At 35.2% G+C, this 22,528-nt stretch overlaps 1 protein-coding gene across 2 annotated transcripts in view; it reads left to right on the forward strand.

The window, feature by feature from the left end:
• Window positions 1-583: 583 nt before the first annotated feature.
• The window catches only part of LOC148828614 (glutamate receptor 3), a 130,482-nt gene continuing 108,537 nt past the window's right edge, over window positions 584-22,528 (forward strand). For both annotated transcript variants that reach the window (XM_088925601.1, XM_088925602.1), the window contains exons 1-2: window positions 584-683; window positions 1,423-1,581. In XM_088925601.1, the coding sequence (XP_088781727.1) occupies window positions 596-683; window positions 1,423-1,581 (247 nt within the window). In that variant the 5' untranslated portion in view covers window positions 584-595. The remainder of the gene's footprint in view (window positions 684-1,422; window positions 1,582-22,528) is intronic.

The following is a 22,528-nucleotide window of genomic DNA, read 5'->3' on the forward strand; positions in this document are numbered from 1 at the left end:
TCGTTTTACAGTGGCATACAATTAAAGTCGAGGCGAGTAGTGCTAACTGAACCCGTAAGGTTAGCGTTGATATCGCTGGTATAACAAAGCGCTTATTTTCCGTGCAAATAACTTAAACGGGACTATACTAAACCTGCTCTAGTAAAAACTCGCTTCTGCAGCTTTAAAAACGATCAATGGTTATTTAAAATTACAGTCCACGTGAGGCTAGTGTGTTTCTATTGATTGCACCTCAGTGTTGACAAACGCAGCACTTGTGCTTTGCAGTCTAGGTCTGCAGTTGCAGGGATGCTATGAGATGCTGCTTTAATTCAACGTCAGATCAAGTTTGATCAATATTCCCCCTGCTGGCCCAATTGGAAGAGCCTTATTCACAATCAGATCTGGTACTCTTTCTACCACCATCTTTGGGATAAGTCCCTGGATTTTTCAGTGGCAGAAAATTTGATCTGCAACTCTGCTTGCACCTCAATGAACCCAAGTGGGACATTGTGAAAGAAATAAAAGCTGAAGGATTTTCTTGACGTCCACGGCTGTGTACATGATTTTGCCGTATCAGTTTCGTTTTAGGAGTTGAATTTAAAGGTTGCAGAAAATGGGACGCAGAATTCTGCATACTGTCCTTTTTTTAACTATCCTTTTTGGCAAATCCCTCACTGGCTTTCCAAACCAGATAAATATAGGTAAGTAATTTTATTTCAAACTTATAAGGCAAACATGCTATTTGTTCTGTGTGGTGTTCATATGGTTTATTGTAGAATCTTTTGAAAACAGCACAGCTCCTGACTTATCGCTAGCACTGCTTAATAACTATAAAGTAATTCATTGTTAAGTTTGCAATTGATGAACTCGCTTCGGGGTCTTTTGGAAAATTGCAGTTTTTTTGAAAGCTCTGCATTGCTTCAGTCCTTGGTACTGGAGGCTTAATTTTTTTTTACTTTAAACCCTTACCTAAACTTGTGTGTCATGCGGTACATACATGAGTGAAAGTGTGAACATAGCAAAACAGAAATAAGTTTGTATTCACAACAAGTACACCGTGTTCGAAACGTTTACTGTTAATGCGCAAAAATGCCCACTTGAGCAATAATTTAAACAGCTGGTTCATCGTTTGAGATGAGTTTCTCAATCTGGTTCGGTTTTTCAAAAGCAAATCGGAATTCTTGACACCCGTACTTCATATTAAAATGTTAATTCGTAGAGAACTATAACAATTCTGAATTTTACGTCTTATAGATTCTGGGAGAGAACACGTTGGGTTTCTGTGTTCACACACGTCTCTGCACAATTACAGATACCTTGCATTGTGGATGATTTAAAGTGAGGATGAACAGTACCGTTGTCATTCTCCCGAGGTATACTCAGCTGATGGATGGATTCCATTTCCATGTTAATTTATGCATCTCCTTCTTGTTCTTTCAGGGGGACTTTTCATGCGATCTACCGTGCAGGAGCACAGCGCTTTTAGGTTTGCAGTACAGCTGTACAATACAAATCAAAATGTGACCGAAAAACCCTTCCATCTAAACTACCATGTAGATCACCTAGAATCCTCAAACAGTTTTTCTGTCACACATGCGTGTGAGTAAATTATCTTTTTAATATTATGCTCTGCTTTATTGTATTTTGGGCTTTGTGGCTTTATTTTCGAACTGTACGATGTATCAAGGTCTTCCAGTTTCCTTATAAATAATGTGAAAGTACAGTACCTACAGCACCGTATACCGCTACATACTATTTTGACTTGAAGTTTCCTTTGACCGTCTGTACAGCATATGTCTTTGCTGAGTTTATAAAACAGCGATCAAACGTTTGCGTTGTATTACTTCAAATATATATTTCCGTAAAATACAACGTACTGTATGTCGTATGTTTTTGCGAATGTACCTTCGTTTTATTTGAGCTAACAATCCTAAATGTATTACACAGATTAATGTAAAATTTCAGGAATTAAACATTTGCCGTTCATAATGGAAATAATGGTTATACTCTTCTGAAAAGCAATTCAAGTGGAGTGCATGAGTACAGAGGGAAAATATACAGTATGTACAGTACATGTAGGTCATAAATCGTAATATATACCTACAGTACAGTATATATACAAATACCTATAATGTACTGTACCTACAGTATATACTTATATTTAACAGTTAATATAATTAAGTGATTTCAGCACTTACAGTAGAAGTGTTTAACAGCAATGCAGCTTTAAAACGATCTGTCACAAACGTATGATTTTCAATGGCCAGCCGTTTATTGGTAGTTATTATTGGTAGTTATAGTATGTGATGATTGTCCTAATAGAGGTATTGTTTGTGAGATCCTGAGGTGGGATTGAGGAATGTTCTTACTAAATATTTCCTGTTTTCATCATCTCAGTTTGCCAAGGTACCCAAATCATTAGTGCATGGCGAAACGTTCTCAGAAACAATACAAAGAATAATCCTTAGGGGCCACCACGCATTTGGATCAATACGGATAAGCAAACTACAAAGAAATATGAAATATAAATGTACTGTAACTCATTGCACTATTATCTATAAGACACGAAATTCACTCACAGAAAAATAACGATCGGAATCTCCATAAAGTTCATAAAGTAAAAATAGCAAATCATGCACGGTAAAGTAAAATGAAAGTACTTTAATATTTTGTTCGTTTTTTAATGTTAGCACGTAAGACGTTATTATTTCCTCATTATTTCAAATATGAATGGTATCGATGAAGAACCGGAGTACATTAAAATTTATGACTATAATGTGTATTCGATTTTCGAAAGAAATTAAATAAAGGCATCATTATGAGCGAATGTGTAAGAATATTTCAGTGACAGAACAGTACACCTTTATTCTAATTGTAATTATTTTTCTTTGTAAAGGGGTGTTATATTGTATTTGACATAAATTTGTAAATTCCTTTCGGATTATCTGCAGATGCTAGTGTGAGAGAGCTTGCCATTTGTCTGCAGTTGTATGTTCTGAGCAATGTTTTATCCAAGGTCACTGGAGGTGGTTTTTATGTGAGCCTACACATATGTAAGCACTGCAGTGTGGTCATAGGGTTCTTTATGTCCAGATGTCTGTGGAGTTAGATTTTATTTTATGAACAGTCTTTAATGAACTCTTAACCCTTAAGATAGTGCATGTAATTTCAGTTTCTAAGCAGTAAAGCATTGTATAAAAAAAGTGTAATATGTCTGGTGGTTTAGGAGGAGGGTCTTTTCAAGACCGGTTTTCCATTAGTACTGTTGATTCCACTTTTAAAAAATGATTTTGATTCCCCCTTCTTTGAAAGTATATATCTAGATTTCAGTATAAAATGCACAATGACTAAGATATAGAAAAGTGCATTGCAAAAGCCTTGTGTAACGGCTTCTGAATGATTTTGTTCTTTTGTTAAAAACATAGTATTATTTCAAATTAGCGTGATATGGTTGAAGTCCAAATGGCTTTAACACATACAGTGCTCATTGCCATAATGAGTTATGTGGTGTTATAAATAGCAGGCCATTGGCATTGTGTGGTTTCCAAAATGGTTTTCCTGGACATATTTTATATGTAATTTTATGGAATACAGTACTGTTTTCTGTGACATTCATTCAAAAAATAAACATTAAGTAATCAGTGAGATTTGATATGAACATAGTACATAATTGATATGAACATTGCATAATTGTTCATTGCAAATTGAAACACGTAAATGCAGTAAGATGAACTGCAAAGCTTGTGGACCTAATATACAATAATGTTTAAAATACAAAGGCTGACTTACAAAACAATGATTAACAGAACATACTGCGAGCTAAATATAAGTAAAGAAATCTTAAAGAAGACCTGTGTACGTCATGAAACAAGAAATAAGCTTATATTCACTAAGAATGAAAGCAGCAACTGGAGCAGCTATCCTTGCTTGAACCATATTACATTAAATCAATTAAACTGATTTGTTTCAGCTAAAATGTTTTGTTTCTGCCAAATGTTGTCAGTGCATGCTGTATGTTTTCAGGTTACTCCATAATAGTTCTTTGACAGCTACAGTAGCTACTGTGTTTCAAAAAGTTCGTGTTATCTGTCCAGTTAAGTGATTTTCCCCTCATATATGAAGATATGCAGATGAAAAGTTATAATTAGTAACATTTCATCTTTTATTATGTCTTCCTGTTCTTACCATGTGCGCTATACTATGTATTAAAAACAACTGCATCTGTTGTTGGGGAATTAGTACCTTGTCTTCCCCACTGTGTCAAAGAGATTCAAGTGGCTTGAGAAGTCAAATTGTACTTGAGTAGAGACTCACTGTGAACTGTCCCAGTAAGCTGGACTGCGTCTTTTCTGCTGTACTCTTATACTGTACTACAGTGTGTCTCCCCCTGCCTCTGCAGTATCAGCTCATTAGCACACAGCTCTCATATTGCCTCACCGCACTGTCATTGCAAAAATAGCTGCTGTGCACCTTTATAGCCAACCAATGCTTATGGCTTACGATTGGTTAAAAAAAAGAAAAAAATGACAGGCTGACAGTAAATGTAAACCCGGGATTAGCAGTATTAATTGTAAGTGAAGCACAGGTGTCAATAATAAATAAGTCCATGGAATTTTGTGCATATTGAGTATGCAGCAAAAACAAGTGGGAAGGTGTTTGACTGCAGAATCTAATTAATTTGCAGGAAGACTCTTTAGAAAACCAAAATGGTCAACTGGGATTCACTGTCCAATTATTCTTTGTTTCTAGCCCTGCTTTTGAAGCTTCATTGAGAAATTGTTCGCAACGGAAAAGATAGCATTGAAAATGCATACAAATCTTAATGGGAATTTGGTGATTTGTGAAAAAAAAGTTGAATTAAAAGCCTTTGTTTCCAACCTACAAAAATCTTTATTTGCAACTTCTCAATAGATTGTGTTAATTATGTTCTATATAAGTTTTTTTTATGAATTATTCATATCTTTAGTTGATGTACTGTATTTGATAATAAATGTAGTATATTTTATGTAAGTAAATATTTCCAGCCAGAAAGTAGTGCTTATATACAGAGAGGAACAGTAATCTATCTCATTTTGTCCTACAATCAAAACAAAAAAAATGATATTTCTGTAACCTAAAATAGCCTGCAAGGGAAAAATAAAATTACATATAATACTGATTTTACTCATTGTTTAACCAAGGAGTCCCAAAAAAGATATTAGTTGGGAAATTTACTGTAGACAGGAACTTGTGAACTGTGTGTATTCATTTTATGAGGTCATTCTTAAATTTACTATTGTATACTGTAACAATAATAAATACAGTATATACAGGTATACTATTACTGTATATATAATAAAAACAACACACACAACAAAATCATGGTGTGCTCCCATTTCACCTAATAAGTAAATATCAATCTTTAACTTATAGGTCAGCTGAGAACAAATGATCATTTCTGATCAATGAAGATCTGGCTAGTATACAAATGTTAATAATCAATGTTTAAATTAATAAATGTTAGAGAAATAAATAATAATAACTGGACATGGCAGTGTTAATTGTAATTGTCAGGCAGAATGTACAGTTTTTACACATACGACTGAAATCACTGTGATATAAAGGTAAATAGTTTCCGTTTAAATTACATAAATACCATTGTACTGAAAATGTAAGCATTTTGTATAACCTTTAACTGTTACAGAAAGTTTCCATAGAATATTTGGTTTTCATGTACCCATACGTAAATGTGAATAAAAGCTTCATGTTTCTATATCTAGAATAAAACAATATCAAATAATATGAAACCTGAAATATTATCTGTAAAGTGACGTAACACTAATCGTTTTAAGGTGTTTGTCCAGAATTATTCATCATTAAGTGTACCACAAATAGTTACTAATTACTGTAAGTGTCCAAGCTTGAGGATTCAAGAGCACCATTGTTCTCACATAAACTGCATGTAAACAGTTGATAGTACTTGGGAATGCAGTGCTTCAAAATGTTTGATTTATGATTCATGCTTTGAAGAAAGTATGGGTTTAAAGGAAGCTATTATATTTTTCAAAGACAATTTCTGCACAAGCCTGCATCAGTGAGAGGCAGAACAGATAGTGTTCATAATTTTGTCAGCAAAAAACGGAAACAGCTCATTAAAAGGTTCCTGCCAGTATAAAGTAAACCTCTTGGAAGGAGAAATGTCCATTGAGAAAACCATATTTGCACTTTTTCTACACTTGTTACAAAGATCCAAGAGTGTTCACAATATATTAATATTTTACATGTTTTTCACACAAGAGAAAATCTGTAACGTACACCAAAAAATGAATATACACAATTGGATATGCATAGGTTTGCACTATATATAAATGCATATGTTTCATTTCTACCTGAATAATATTTATAAATTAATACAGTTTTACAATGTGGACTGTCCTGCAAGAATTTGGCATGCTGATTCTGGGACAAAGAATATCTTACAGCTCTTGTAAAATAATGCAAGTAAACTTGTATTCTCTCACGTTTCCTTCATTTGAACAGCTGGCTTTTCTATTGGGACAGATGTAGACACTACTATATGGCACTGCAATGAGCACAATTACTTTGCAAAAAAGATTTATGACTGATTTCTGTAACTGAAATGTAACTACAATGGCACTTTATTCATTCTATAGAATAAAGGGGAGTAGTGAAAACAGATGTTAATGGGATGTTAATATGAAAAGAAAGCATTCTTTACTATAGTACAGTACAAGTTTCTCTCAGGGAAATAAGATATTAGGTTCCCATGGTCTGTGTTACATTCATCATAACATAACTTGCAGATTTCATCCTTAAATGTTGCAAATACTGTAACATGAATTATATTTCAACATATGAAAGTAATGAAATATCATTAAAAGTAAAATGTTATGTTATTCACCTTCAGTCCTGACACATGAAAATAGCAAAAGAATTGAACATATTAAGACAGCATGGAAATCAGGTGCTTGTGCCAGTGTGAAAAATATGAAACTGAACACCTAACGTGAAGGAAATACGCATGAAGTGTGAGGAGCATGCATAAGGAAAGCAAGATGAGGAAGAGTCATGAGTTGGAGAAGAGACCATGTGCTTTTTAAAACGTTTACACAGGTTGAACCATGTATGAGGAAGCACTTCCCTCAGTGAAGAAGAATGGTACTCAAAACGGAAACCACATACAGTATGAACAAGTTCAGGGGTTGTTAAATCCTAAGTATTTTGAGTAGTATACTGTGTGATATTAACAGTAGGATACATTGCTTCATGCCTAATTGCTAACAAGGAAAACTAACAACCTGGTTGACCTGAATTATAACATGACTGAAGAAAATGTTAAGAACTCACCTTACGTTTTGCACATATCTACCCCCTCAATATGGAATGGAAAAGAGCAAGGTGTCAATACAGATGTTACAAGAGTAGAGTGCTCGTGAGTTTTCAAAAACAAAGGTGATGCTTGCAGGCCTAAAAGGCACACAGGTTCAGTAGTTGTTTATATTGCATCGATGCTGTGGCTTTGTGAAAGAGAGAGGGGATGTGCTGGCAGTGACATTTATGTGGCATTCAGGGCCTATTTATTTGACCATCACCACACTCCAACAGTACTACAACCTGACAGAAAGCACATGCAGTAAGCCCAGTCTCAGTGTATATGTAATGTCCCATGAATGTCCCTCAAATTGGGCATCCTGGAGAATCCATAACCTGAATACAGTCATCAGATGAGTCAACACTGCCAGAATATGATACAGACAACCCTTTAATGTCACGAGGCTGCACGAATTCAAAAGAACATAACAGTTACAAACAAGGAGAGACCATTTGGCCGATCTAGATCATTTTGTAGATAGTACCTAATTTATCCAAGTGTCTCATCCAGCCATTGTAAAAATCCAGGGTAGCAGCTTCAACACCATGGCTGGGTAGTTTTTTCCACACTCCCACCAGCTTTTGAGTGAAGAAGTGCCTTCCCTTCTTTGTGTACTTCAATACAGTTCACTTACAATACACTTCATGTTCGACTGTTCATTCTGAAGAAGTCCAGTGGGTTGACTTTGCATATACTTATGAGGATTTTGAATATTTGTATTAGGTCCCCTCGTAGTCTTCTTTGTTCAAGACTAAAATGGTGACATTCAAGACTTCTGCTTCTAAGATGTATCAACAGTACTATTGTACTGTTTTTATTAGTGTATCATGGTACGGAATATGTAGTATATTGAGTATCATAGTCTTGCAAGTTAGGTGGATATGTACCACATCATCCACACTACTGACTACTCTAACTGTTGTTTTATAGACTTAATAGAGGAGTGTACCTGTGGGGTGTTTGTGCAATTTTTGTATTTGCGTGTTTGAGCTAGTGGTAAATAGACAAGGTATTAAGGGCGTTGTTGAATGCACTGTGTGACTATTACCACAAATGAATTTTGAACGTTCTTGTTACAAATGTCTTGAGAAGTGATTAAATGATGCCAAGACTTAGAGAATTAAGCTAAGCTCATCAAGTCTAATGTACATCCAAACTTCAGAGCTGTAAAAGTATTCTCTGTAAATGTTCACGTATTTTCTCTAATCAAGTACAGAGACAATCAGAATTTTTTTTTAACTTTATATAGTAATTTGGTAAACTACTTTAGGCTGTAATATCAAACTATATCCAATAGAAAGAAAATAATTCCAGTGCATCTGAGTTTACAAAAATATATTAAATCACTCCCAGTCAGCTCTAGCTTCCCTTTGTGGTCAAGGAGATTAAATTGTCTTTAAGTTTAAAAATTAGTTGTACATTTCTGAAGTAAGAGAACATGATGTTGAAAATAACCTGTAACTGTTGTCAATCTAAAATAAATATATCCCTTCTGTAGAGGAAAGGCCTGTTATACAATATGAATTCAGTGTAATCAGTTATTAAGTTAAGAAAAAGTTATTAAAGATTTCTAATAATCTTTCCCTTGCCTGAACCCGGCAATAACCCTATCAGCTTAAGAGGAAAGCATTAGGAATGTAACTGAAAGAGAACCAAGACAGAATAAACTGGGTCTATTCTCAGTCTCCCTGATAATGACTTATCTAACATCAGCATCTCTGTCTGATTCCCATGAAGACTGACCAAGACCATTTAGGTCTTAGACCCTAGGTCATAGGTCATGGTCAATCACCCAAAGGATGACCAACCAATTAAGAACTTCCAGGGTGTTGAAAGACACTACATGACAGTTGAACCTTGGCAATCTGACAACAACATGTTGTCCAAGCCGTGACTAGTTCATGACACCAAGTCGAGAGATACTGTGTCCGTGTGTAAACAGAACTTTGCTCAAGATTCTCTCTGCAATGGCAGAAATCTTATGTTTCGCAAGCCAGCTGTTATTTTGCAAGCCAACTGTTATTTAAACAATGAAATTAATACAGTTGGATTTTTTTGTCAGCATACTGAAAAACAGAGCATGTTCAATATTAAAGCCATACCTTGGAATGAACCTAGTTCTCCCCCACCCATCTCACTGGCAGACAGACCCGAGTCAGTTGCTGTGCACAGACTGTTTTAAAAAGCAAAATTCAGCACAATGCTAACTTCCCCGAGGAGCTGTCTTCAGCACCAAGCTAAGCAATGTTCTTCATATAGCCATGCCACGGGAAATCCTCGCACAGAGCCAGCTGAAGGAGATTGGACAGCTGTGAGGAAGCCAGCCCAGCTCCTTTAGCAGGAGGTTTAACCTCTACAAAAAATGCCTGGCCAGCAGGTCTTTGAATTTTCGCTTCGATGTTTACATTTTAATTCTCGAGAGTTGTTCTATTATTCTAAACATGTTTGATAAAGGTTAGCTCAGAACGGAAAATGGATATTCACTTGTATTTGAAAATATGGATGTGATTAGTTACATAAGACTGATTTAACTTATGAGGTAGACTATACCAAATGTTATAGTCAACATATTTTATTAACCCTTATTTTGTTAACATCTGTGTAATCCCTGTGAATGAGCAACCATTTGTATCACAGCAGATCAATTCACATATGTAGTACTATGCATGTTTTAGTATTGCATAAATAAATTGCAGATTGCATATTGTGAATCCGTGTGCTACGATGGCTTATTATTTTGTCCGATTGATTCCTAATAGCCTTAAAGCATACTTACAATTTACTGTTCCAATTTCTAATTGATTCAGTAAATTAAAACCCTCACATCACTACCCTTGGTAGTGCTTTAAGGAATATGCAGCATGGGACCGTAATATATTTTGGGTGGATGTGTGGGTGGAAGGATTTGGCAGCTCTTTACATGATTAACATGTTAACTTAGATTTGAGTTTGAGGCTTATGCATACAAACTTTTAACTAGATTTGCTTTTTTTGCTCCCAAAAATAATCTAAAACTTTGGGAGCATCACAAATAATTATTCGGCATGCTATGGGTTCAGTCAGATCTTTAAGAATCTACAAGACTACTTATATCTGCATCACTGAATGAAATTAGATGCTGTGACACTCATTTAATTCAATATGGACTAAAATCGTTTGAAATCTGGAATTTGGGAAAGGCACTCAAATGAAAATGCATGTTGCACCACTAACTTGGTTATGTTTGCCATTATTAGCTAGTTCTTTAATCAGCGCACTAGTATGTAGAGAGTCATGTTTAACATGAGTTAAACACTTGAAAATATTTTAATAAAATGTACAATTTAGCATTACAATATGAATGACAGAAGTCCACCTACAAATAAGAATCATTTTAACACTGAAGTAAAAATGTTAGCATAGCTCAATAACAATGAGAGCAAAATTTTCAATTTTAAGAGATTTATACAAGGGTAGTTAAGCAAATTTACTATAGAATGTTCAATTTCTGCTTTTGTTCCATTCGGTCACTGCTGGAGAATACAAATTGGCATCACTGCACAACTAAGGCTATCAGATGTTCAATACAGGATGAGAATCATGGCCAAACGCTAAATAGAAATCTCTAAATCACATTATAATTGATCGAAGCACAAGTAAAATAATGAACAGGTGACTTAATATATACAGTGCAGATGTATAAATTATTTTATACATACTATACATACTTTACAGTATGTCTATACAAGTGTGTGAAAGAGAGTTATTTAGGCCAATATTTAGTAAACAGCGGAAACCTGATATGACTTTGGTCATGTATTTTTCTGATCTACACCCACATTTATATCCTATTGATGTTTGACTCAAGATGTACCATACTGTATATCTCTTTATTCAAATATGTTGATTTTGAACATTCTCGAAACAGTTGTTTCATGGAGTCTGACATGCTTGTACTAATCCAAAGACTGCTCTGATGTGGAATCAATTAGGTTGAACTTGCTATAGGAATTAAATATTGCTTTCTACTGATGATTTAACTTTGCACTGATTCTCTAGTTGATTGAGCATCAGAAATTCAAAATAAATAGCACCAAGGTTAGTATCATCAGATAGAATTGTATTTCATCGTGTCCCCCTGCTAATTTGATTGGCAAATTTTCCCACAGATGCATTGAATACGTTTCACTAAAGGAATGTCAGTTTTGAAGGTCAGTGGACAGTTGCCCATTCTTTGAATGTTTTTGTTTCCTGACAGACTGTGTAGTGTTCATGAAGCACTGAAATTTCCAATACAAAACATTATTTTAACTTTAAAATGGCTACCAGACAGAATTCTGTTATTTGTTACATTATAAATATTTGCATTAGACCGTGATGGGTGACCATGTTTAGCTTTTAAGAAAAAAAAAGTACTGTATTCATTGATACATTGTATGCTGTACACATTCTCCCTGAGTTACATAAGATTCGACATACAGAAGTTCGACTTTACGTAAAAACCTCTTACAGATACCATAATAGTGTATGCCGTATAAACTATTTAGGTATTCTGATCATAGTTTTAATTAATTGGTATTTCATTTCTCTCCCCCTTTAGAACGGGGAAGTTTCCTTTCTCTCTACTTTTATAGACTTCTAGCCACTGCTACACGCTCTTGCTATCTGCAGCCCTCTGTGATCTGCACACACTCGTTAATCATTAAAGGACAATAAAACTTTGTGAGCCTGCAATTTTGGTCTTTTCCTTCCTTCCTCACTTACTGACACAGCTAGGGAAAGGAGGATCACTGCTATATCATGAATTGTAATTCTCTATATGTATTCTACTCTATACGGTATGTACTCTATATGTGACCACTGAGAAAGGATTGATTCTGACTTACGTAAACTTTGGGTGACATTAAGACTTGATGAACAGAACCCTTTCATAACACATGGAGTGGGTGTGTCCCATCATCTCAACCTCATCTTCTCTAAGTCTGACCTCCTTTTCTTCCCTACCTCCTATTCTTAAGTCAACCTTTTCACTTCTCCATCACTATTCCTATTGACTAGACCATCCTCTCATCACACAAACTCCTTGTTATTGTTGATCCATCTTTCTCCTAATCACATCATTTTTTTAACCCTGTCCTGCTTCTTCCTGAACAATATCTTCAGGGTTTGCCCCCTTTCACACTAACTCGTCAACACTACTCCAAGCAGTGCACTCCCATCTGGACTATTCAAGTTCTTCCTGGCTAGACTATTGGTCCTCTCCAACTCATGCAGAATGCAGTTGCTTACCTTTCTTTTCTCAGCCTAATTTTATCTCTTGCTGTATATTATTGCAGTCTCTCCATTGTCTCCCTATAGCTGCACACATTTATTTCAAAGCAGTCATTTGTGTCTTAACCACTCAGTCCAAGAACATCTCCAGTTTCTCATCTCTCCCTTTACCCCCTACTGACTTTTCCATTAGACTGTCTTTTTCTCCTTTCCATTCCCCCATCCCCACGTCCCATTCATTTGTATTTTTTTATTGTATTTACGTTATTTCTTTTTTGTGGCACTTGTTAGTGTAAGTTGTTAGATAAGAATGTCCGCTAAACAAATGAATCATGAATGCATTGCATTTCTAAGAATAAAAAAATGCTGTTTCAGCACACAGATACCATTATGATTAAGAATTACTGCTGTAAAGGAACTATCCAGAAGTAGATATTATTAGGGTAGTAATTCCTTTATGTAAAAAAATAAATAAATTGTTGTGTTGTGAAACCCTGAGTTTTCAAATTCCATACACTCTCTTGGAGCTTTTATCTCGTATTAAACAGGGTTTGAAAAGGATGGAACAGTCAGGGTTTTTGATGCATTAACTTCTGAAACAAGTTTAAATTTAAATATCTCAAGCAAACAAATGCTATAGTCTGGGAGTGGATTAAATATACAATTATACGTTAAACAATTTTTACAACAGTCTGAGGTTGGCTGCTAATTGAATGGGTGACTGACAGCAAAATAATATGCTGCTTCAGAAATCCTCAAGGGCACAGAAATGCAGATTCCTCATATAGAGACAGAGAAAAGAAATTTTAGTCCATGATTTAGGTATCCATAATAAGAAAAATGTCTAAATTATTACTATTATGACCATAATGATTTTGAATCTCAGGACTGTTAAATACAGAAATCTTTGGACTGAACAGAACAAAATGTGAATAATAGTGGAGTGTATGTCTCTGTCTGTTCCTTTAGAGTAACATTCTTCCTGGTTTCCATTTCATGTGATCTTTTAATTGGTTAATTTTGCTTTCTATTAACTTAGTGCTTGGTAAGATGGTTGTATGGTTAAAACTGCATCATAGCTCTTGGATCCTGCATTTAATGTCCACAAGCTGTGTGGAGTTTGCATGTTCTCCCTGTTCTCCCTGTATTCTTGCAAATGATCTCTGGGTCCTCCATGTCATACAGGAAATATTTGATTGGCTCCTATAGATTTGTCCTTTTCAGGGTTCAGTCCCTAGCATCTCTTTTTTTGCCCTGTCTAGAGCCTTTCTGCATAAATACTGTTAATTGAGTATTTACACAGTGGGATCTTTAGATGGATTTAACTAACACAACCAATTTAACCCTTTTCACAGTTTACAAAATTGAAAGAGACCTAAAACCTGCTTTACTGTACCCCTGCAAAACTGTAATTGAAGAACACATTGCGCAGAAGAAAACAGTAGTTTCCCATTGGCTTTGAACATATTCATGATAATAGCTCACTTTTCATTGTTTTACCTGGGGCATGGAACATCAAGCTAATATTCTGAAGCCTTTTACTTTATGCTATACGTTAGCTTATTCTCCCTGATTTCTATTAAAGAAAAATTTGCAATGCTTGCCTCTTTAATCTTTTTCTCTGCTGTCCCTACAAAGTTTCTCATCCTTCATTCTGTCACTTAGCTAATGGTGTGTATCCCCTCTGCCTGGATTGTACAAGCACCTACCCACTTTTTATTGGATTCTCCAGATTCTTTAACACCCGCGTAGCAGATGGCTTTTTGGCTGCAACACACTGCAGTCTGCTTTTTTTGTTTTGGAAAAAAAATAAAGGCAAACACCAAGAATCACTGTTAATTTAATTTTCCACTTCAGGACTGGATACTGAATTTAATGCAGAATGTTTTAAGGCAAATGCTTATGAATTTGTAAAGAAGTAATAAGCCTAAAAAAACAATATTGGGCAATTAGCATTTGTATTTCACTTTTGCTAAGTGTTATTCGATTGTGAGATGGTTTAGGGACAAATGTAGGCGCCTAAATCCTTATTGTTATACAGTAAGTAAAAAAGTCATTTGAATATCAGCATGTGTAGCATCTATTTTTGAAATTGCTAAATCCTTCTCAGGAATGTCTTGGATTACTGGAACATTGTAAACTGAGGAAATGATACGTAAGGTATCTCCTGATGATAAACCCAATATATTGTACAGTAAATCCAATGGTTCATACATTTAACTGATAAGAATGCATCTTGTATTAGAAACTAAAATAATTTCTGCAGTATTTAAAATATTTCAAGTCCTTATTAACTTCTGTTTAATTCCACACGATCTTATACCATATGGTTTGCAATTTTTCATCCAATTCCGGCACTAATATAAGCCCAACACTAAATTTATTAGAGCCGCTGCACCAAAGATTCAGTGAGGACATTAGTACTCCCCAAGCCCACCTTATTGAAAATGATAGCTTCCTAGTATCATGATCCAGATGTGCAAGGCCTTGTGCAGAAGGGTTCTGTCTGCTTCTAGACACATTTAATAGACCAGGAATAGACACATTATAGGAAATGTGCAATGTGCAAAGGAAAACAAAAACAAATATTGGCTTCTGTGTGCACCCATCTTTGCAGATTCCGAATAAATTGTGCATTTACAGTAATACTGTACAGTATATGAGACTAACATGATTATTTTCATACATTTCTTGTTGGGGATTCCCTAAATGCTATGGAGAAATGTGTAATATTTCATTGTATTACCTTTGGCTTCTTTCATTGGGCACATTTTCTCTTTCATTCCTAAACACACAAGAACATGACTTGTGCTTCTTTCACATGAAATACAGTCCGCTGCTCTGTTGGAAACTGTTTTAGTACACTATCTCTTTGATAAGAAGGATGTTGCTTATGAGCAGCCATGCATGGGTCACGTTTTAAAGATCATTACACATCCCCTTTAGCTATGACTGATTTAAAGCCCAACTGATCGATAGAGTGGCAACTACAGAGCACCACCAATGTGATGAATATGAGTGCAGAGAGCTAGACTGTCTTGCCAATCTCTATTACCAACATCCCCTGCAAACTAAAGGCCGGGTAATACATTTTCATTATCTTAAAGACAGAAAGTCTTTTCTAAGCGTTGATCTAAATAGCCCTCAAGGACTGTCAATAATGCAGGCAGCATGCTCTTTCCCCACCTTCTCATTTCAGCACATAGCTCTTCACAGGAGAGAACTAGATATTTCTGTAAATAGAGATTTTGCAGTAATGCACTGCACTGCATGTAATGCTCAAGGTAAAGGAGACTTTCAAACACAAATGTGCCTGATTTGTTCCCCCTGTTCTTGCAAGGTGGTGAAGTCAATAGCAAATTCAAAGTTTACATGATCAGAGCCTCATAGTAGCTTAGTATGCTAGCAGCATTCCTGCCCGTATTCTTCAGAAACTACTTTTAATTGCGGGTTAAAACTGGTGCCACTGGCATTTCAAAATATATCTCATTAAACTACAGAGTCTGCTCATGGAACTGCAAAGTGAGGAGGAAGACTGTTTTGAGGTTGAGTGATAACAAAGCTCTACAGTCACTGCAGAGGTCAGTTGTGCACACTGAAAAAGCATTTTGCGTGTAGATTTGGATATTTCTGATAAAATGTAATACTGATATGCAGTTTTGCTAAAAGAAGAAAATCATGCAGTATAAGAGTGTAATATACTGTAAGCACAGCGTGTTATGTATTGATAATCTTGTGCTTTTGTGTTTCATCTCATTTTATACAGTTATTGTGGCTGCGTGAAAGGCTTGGAATAGCCAGTACTATTAAAGTACCAGTGCATTTCTATTTTTGTCTCCACCACCCATGTGTATATCCTATTGAAAATCTAATAGTTCCTTTCACGCATGAATTGCATGGAGTAAGCATAATGTCTTCGCCACCAGCTTGCACCAGGTCTCCGTTTTGTAATTTTCTAGTTTCGTTTAGCTTTTGTACAAGTGTGGTAACTTCTGCATATTATTGTGCGCTTTTATATTGAAAATTGAGAGTATTCCATTATTATTAACTTCAAATTTTTATTTTGTGTTTAATTGCTGGACACTACAGAATTCGCATTAATGAAATGTACAATATTTATAAATTCATTGGTGTTTAATTATTCTAATTATAGGGTTTTAAAACATTTTTATTCATCATTATTTCATTTTTTTCTCCCCCAATATAAAGGGGGAATTTTCCTTTCCCTCTCTATCTACCTCATGGACTGCTGGCTGCTGCTATTCTCTGCCTTGCTCTCTATCTCTGCGAGATACCTGTTAACCATTAAAGGACAATAAACTCTGGTTAGCCTGCAGCTGAGCTCTCCTGTCTCTCCTTCCTCATTCGCCCACACAGCTATAGAAAATAAGGGAAGATCGCTACAAAATCACGAATGGTAATCCTCTATACAGTATGTGTTCACTCAATGGCTAAAAAAGAGTCACTTCCAATTTAAGTAAACTCTGGGTTACATAAAGGCTTGCAAAACTGAACCCTCACGTAAACTAGGGGGTGGGTATAGTGGGTATAGGCACAAGACTCAACAAGAATCTCTGTAACAAGAGCAACTTGAAAAAGACATGTATTGAACAACATTTCAAACTAACAGCATCTGAATCCCATCTTATTGCACCAGAAGGATTTCCTACACTTGAGGTTGTGATGATGGTAATGTGGCAAACTGTATATTCTATTGGTTCCCTAAGTTTTTAACATTTTTGTTAACATTTTAACATGTTTTGATGAGTAAAGGTGGTGCCTGGCATTGTTTGCCATGGAGATAGTCTATTCATTTGAATATCTCAATACTGGAGTCAATGAGTATATACAGTACAAAGCATAGACATTTGGTATAAATGGAGTATTCACACATGGCATTCCGATTACATTAACTGTTTTTAGGAAAATCATTCTCATTCAGATGTATAACAGGATCTTAAATACTGAATCGGAGATACAGTAGTTGAGTTGAAATAATAAGAATTAGCTAAAGCGAAAAGTCAAAATTCAAAGTTTTTCATGAATGAGAAAACTTCTTTTGAAATGTCCCTTGTGTGAGCAAGGTGTTGGCTCTTTTTACTGTGTTTAATGTAGAAGGACCTTTTAAATGCTATGTGAAAGCTGTCTGAGCCATATGCTTGATTAATCCTGCAGATTGAAGGGGAAATACCCAGAGACCACACAATGAATCGTTTCTCTTTTAGTGGGCTAGATCTATCGTTTTGTCATTAATTATTTTGCCAAGTGTCTAACCAAATTCTTCTCCAAATTCAGAACCTCATCACAGATTATTCTTTGACAACAATAAGCCTATGATAAATTTTTCATTTTCGGTCCATCTGATTAGTTTTGAATGCAGTCTAGCTGATTGTCCTTTTTTATTTTCTTTACTTTCATTAAAAATTTGACCCCAGTATGGACGTTTCTCCACTTCATGTCATATTTCCCAAGTGTTAAAAGGGAATGCAACCGACATTCATTTAAATCCTAGCTTAACATAAACATTAAGGTAGCCTGGGAGTTGATGACTGTTGATGAAAAATAGGAGGGAAACAGTTTAAAGAAGACCATTTATGTTGACCCTAGGACTATCAGTCCTCACAATTACATCTCTATTCTGTGGCCTGAGATTGGCTAGGGTACTGTTAGTGCATGGTTATTATGTCATATAAATCACATTTAAAGCCACACATAGGCTTCTTGTGTGTGAGACAATATTCACAGTTTTGTAAATTTTCTAAGCAATTTTCTTTTCTCACCATCATTACAGGAAAGCAGAAATAATGTGTTTTCCACACATTGCGACCATGTCTTTAATTACTGTGGATTTGATTGTTTCCAACCATTAAGAAGCTAATTTTGCAAACCACCAACTTTCAGAGATGTTAATTATTTATATGATAACCTTTAAATCATTTAGCATAAATCTTTCATTTTACCCTTCATGGTGCACAGTATCATTTTACTGCTAGGTGCTCAGCTTAACTCATGCTTTCCTTTCACATTTCTTAGTATTTCCAATGAACAGTGTGATGTTGTATGAATATAAGATGTTTACAGATATGCTAATCATTTTAAAAACAACTTCTGCATTTTGCTGTAAGTTCTGAATCTATATTAATTTACCATACAAGACTGTAGTTACGGGCCAGCAACCATATCACCCTGTAGCTTACAATTGACTACCCACTGAAACTAAGCAGGGTTGAGCCTGGTCAGTACCTGGATGGGTGACTTCCAGTGAAGCTATGGTTGCTGCTGGAAGTGGTGTTAGTGGGACCAGTGGGGGGCACCCACCCTGTGGTCTGTGTGGGTCCTAAGGCCCTGGTATAGTGGCGGGGACACTATACTGTAGTGGGCGTTGTCTTTCGGATGAGAAGTTCAACTGAGGTCCTGACTTTTGGTGGCCATTAAAGAACATTAAAGGGAGTTATCCCGGTGTCCGGGCCAAATGTACCCCCTTGGCCTTTACTGTGGCCTCCAATTTGTTCCCATGTGTGATTGGCTTACACTTGCCCTGCGATGGACTGGCTCCCTGTCCAGTGTGTACCCTTGCTCTCGTTGCCTGCTGGGTAGGCTCCAGCTTCCTGTGACACCATATAAAGCAATTTGGCAAATGACATGACTAATTTATTTTTATCAAACCAGCAACATTTGGAGAATAAATTATATTCATTTGATGAAAAAACATAGGGCATAGATTTTCATAAAACAGCATAATGTAGTTTGGATTTAAACTACTATACTGTACATGGAGAACCAATTCATCTACAGTAGTAAAGCAGGGAATTCTGTTTCACTGTTTCCATATAGAGTCATTTTTTAGGATATTTAATAGACATGATGAAACCTGTTTTTGAAGGAGGTTCACACATTATATATATATGTAAGATCACTTTATTTGCCATATACAATTTCTTGTATAAGGAATTTGTCTTTTTTCACATACCCCAACATGCTCTCCATGAGACACACAGACAGGGAGAAGCTTTGAGAGAACAGAGTCAGCCATTTATACGGTGCCCCTGGAGCAGTTGGGGTTAAGGGCCATGGGATACGAACTGGCAACCCTCCAGCCACAGACACAGATCCTTAGCCACAGAGCCACCGCACCACCTCTGTTACATATTGTTATATATTATCTACTGTATAGTGTTATATATTAACACTTTGCACCAGTGTATCACACTGTATAATCTGATCTCTCTAAGCTTTCAAAAATCTATAATTATCTAGATTGTGTTGTACAAAGATAAACGTTAATAGCTGGCCAAGTAAAGTACATTTTCAATATACCCTATCAAGCTTTAAAGCAACTCTACAGGGAATGTGACATCTTATTGAACCATATTTGCTTTCGAAAGGGATGCTTGTCATTGACAGCCTAAGAAATTTTGTATTAGTTTCATATCACAGGGTTTAACCTGAAAAAAAAAATAGGGTGGTTTGAAAATGACACTACGGAGATTCTACAGAAATGATTCAGCTTACTTGGGGGCAAATTCAACACTTATTTTAAGTGTATCAAAAATCTGAAACTTTAACAAAACCTGATGCATTATGCTTTCAATAATGTGTTTCTCAGAAATATAAATTAAAGTGAACCCTCATTTTAATGTTATTTGGATTTAACAGAAAAATATGATGAAGGGGACATTTGTCTGAAAAATCAGAAATATCCTGCTTTCCCCAATAACAGTTGGATAATTGCTAACAATATGTAAAAAACCTGTGTGAAATGTGCAAATAATAAAACAAGGTAAACATGGTAAAAATAAAAACTTCATAGTATTAATATTCAGGGACATACCAAATATATCAAAGGCCTATAAGGGTAGGTCAGTTGCTTACAATTGATGTTATTTGTGGTACGTACTGTATGGTTTAGTGAATTTTAAACAGTGTATTTATGACACATAAAATAAAGAGCTTGCACATATGTGATAAAAAGGTACATAAAAAATTCATTAACTGCCTTGATTGCAATTGTTAAAAAATAAGATAGAATATCCAAGAAGCATATACATTATACATAAATATGTTATATAAATATATGTATGTATTTCATATGATGGTGTGTTTTGAAGCTGACAAAACACTGTCATTTGTGATTTAAAAGATCCATCCTGTCAGTTAAACCAAGGGTTTGATGAGGTCCAATACAAACACAATTAGAAAGGTATGTCGAAAAACATTAATTTGAAAACATTGTATTGGTGATATTTTGATTTACAATGGTGCTTAACTCCAGACCAATAAAATAAAAAAACAATCACCAGGATACCTGTAAATAATAATAAATATAATGAAATAACTCACATTTTTTCATTGTTTTTAAATTAACATTTCATCAGACTGCTCCTTTTTAGCTTCAATGCTTACAGATTGAAATTTAAACGAAGGAAAAAGTCCATTCAATGTTTTTCAGACCATACAGACCAGATGGATCTTACAGTTAACACCAGAAAAAAACAGTGGTTACCAGGATACCTGTAATTTAAAATTGCTTTCAAAAATCTGTTTTTGTTATATCATCCTTGGTAAAGATAAAAATGGAAAAGGCTGGAAGTCATGGATGTGTAAGTGTAAATAATACCTTAATTTTAAGTTTTTCTCTCAGAATATGTAATTCAAATATCAGACTAACCTTTAACAAAATGTATGTATGAAAATAGTCTTTTTCATTTTTTCAGTATTCAAAAATGATGCTTTTATTTTCCTGGGTATGTTTTTCCATAATATATTGTAGGTATGTGTTCTTAAAGCAGTGACTGTCTTTTTAACATTAAAATGTTTATATCTTAAGTAAAACTCATTACATTTGTTTGTATTCATGAATTGTCATAGTACAGAAGAAGTACATATTTATATAATTGTAGTTTGCAGAATTTTGTTTTTGATTTTAATCCTAGGAAGAACAGTTTATTGCATCATTATATTGTATATTCCTGTTCCCAAGTGAAGTTGGTTGGATTTGCAAAGTTCCTAAATCCTTACTTATTATGTACAAACATAGTAAAGGAAATTGTTCATGACTGGTTATTTTAAGAACAATGTTTGTTAATTTTTCTCTGTTTTTCTTCTAATTAATACTGCCTCAAATTAGTCACAGTTTGTGAATCAGTTATTGCTCATTTTTAGAAAAATGGCTTTATTGTATAAACTCAACCCCAAAAGCAGTTCTTATGTTGCTATCTCTGGGATTATCTGTTTAATTGTATTGAAATTAAAATAGGCAGAAATGATTTCATGCACAATCTGAACAGCAAAGGAAATTTAGTAATTTTCTCTGCCTGAATCCTTGCCTGAAGAGTTTTTTTGATACATCTCATTGGGACCACATTTAATCAACAGCAGCCTATGAAAGAATAACTGCAGCATACTGTACACTGCTCTTTCCTGGCAAATATTATTTATTCTGGCATTACCAAGTATTGTGAAGAGTTATTTTAGAATACTGAGCCAGTGTTTTTATTGTTTTTGTTCTATATGCAGTGCCTTGCAAAAGTATTCAGACCCTTCCTGTGATGTCCCATTTTGTGAAATTATAAAATAATAGTACACGTTTTTTGAAGCGTTTTATCCGGAACTTCAATGTTCCAACCAGAGGCTTGTAAAGATAAGACAAGGTGCAGTAAACGCCTGCAAATCCTAAGCTATCATGATTTCATAGGTATTCTGACCTGTTAACTCAATATTTGGAGGACACACCTTTGGCAGCAGATACAGCCATGTCTTTTTGAGAAATTCTTTACCAAGTTTGCACAGTGACTTGGATTTGTCCATTCTTCTTAGCCGATTTGCTCAAGTTCTCTTAAGTGGCTAGGGCGTCACTTATGGACAGCAGTTTTCAAGTCTTTCCACAGATTGTCAAAAGAATTCAAGTTAGCGCTTTAATTGGGC

This window comes from Atractosteus spatula, chromosome 9, assembly GCF_055471065.1.
Source record: "Atractosteus spatula isolate fAtrSpa1 chromosome 9, fAtrSpa1.hap1, whole genome shotgun sequence".
In the NCBI taxonomy this organism is placed as follows: Eukaryota; Metazoa; Chordata; class Actinopteri; order Semionotiformes; family Lepisosteidae; genus Atractosteus; species Atractosteus spatula.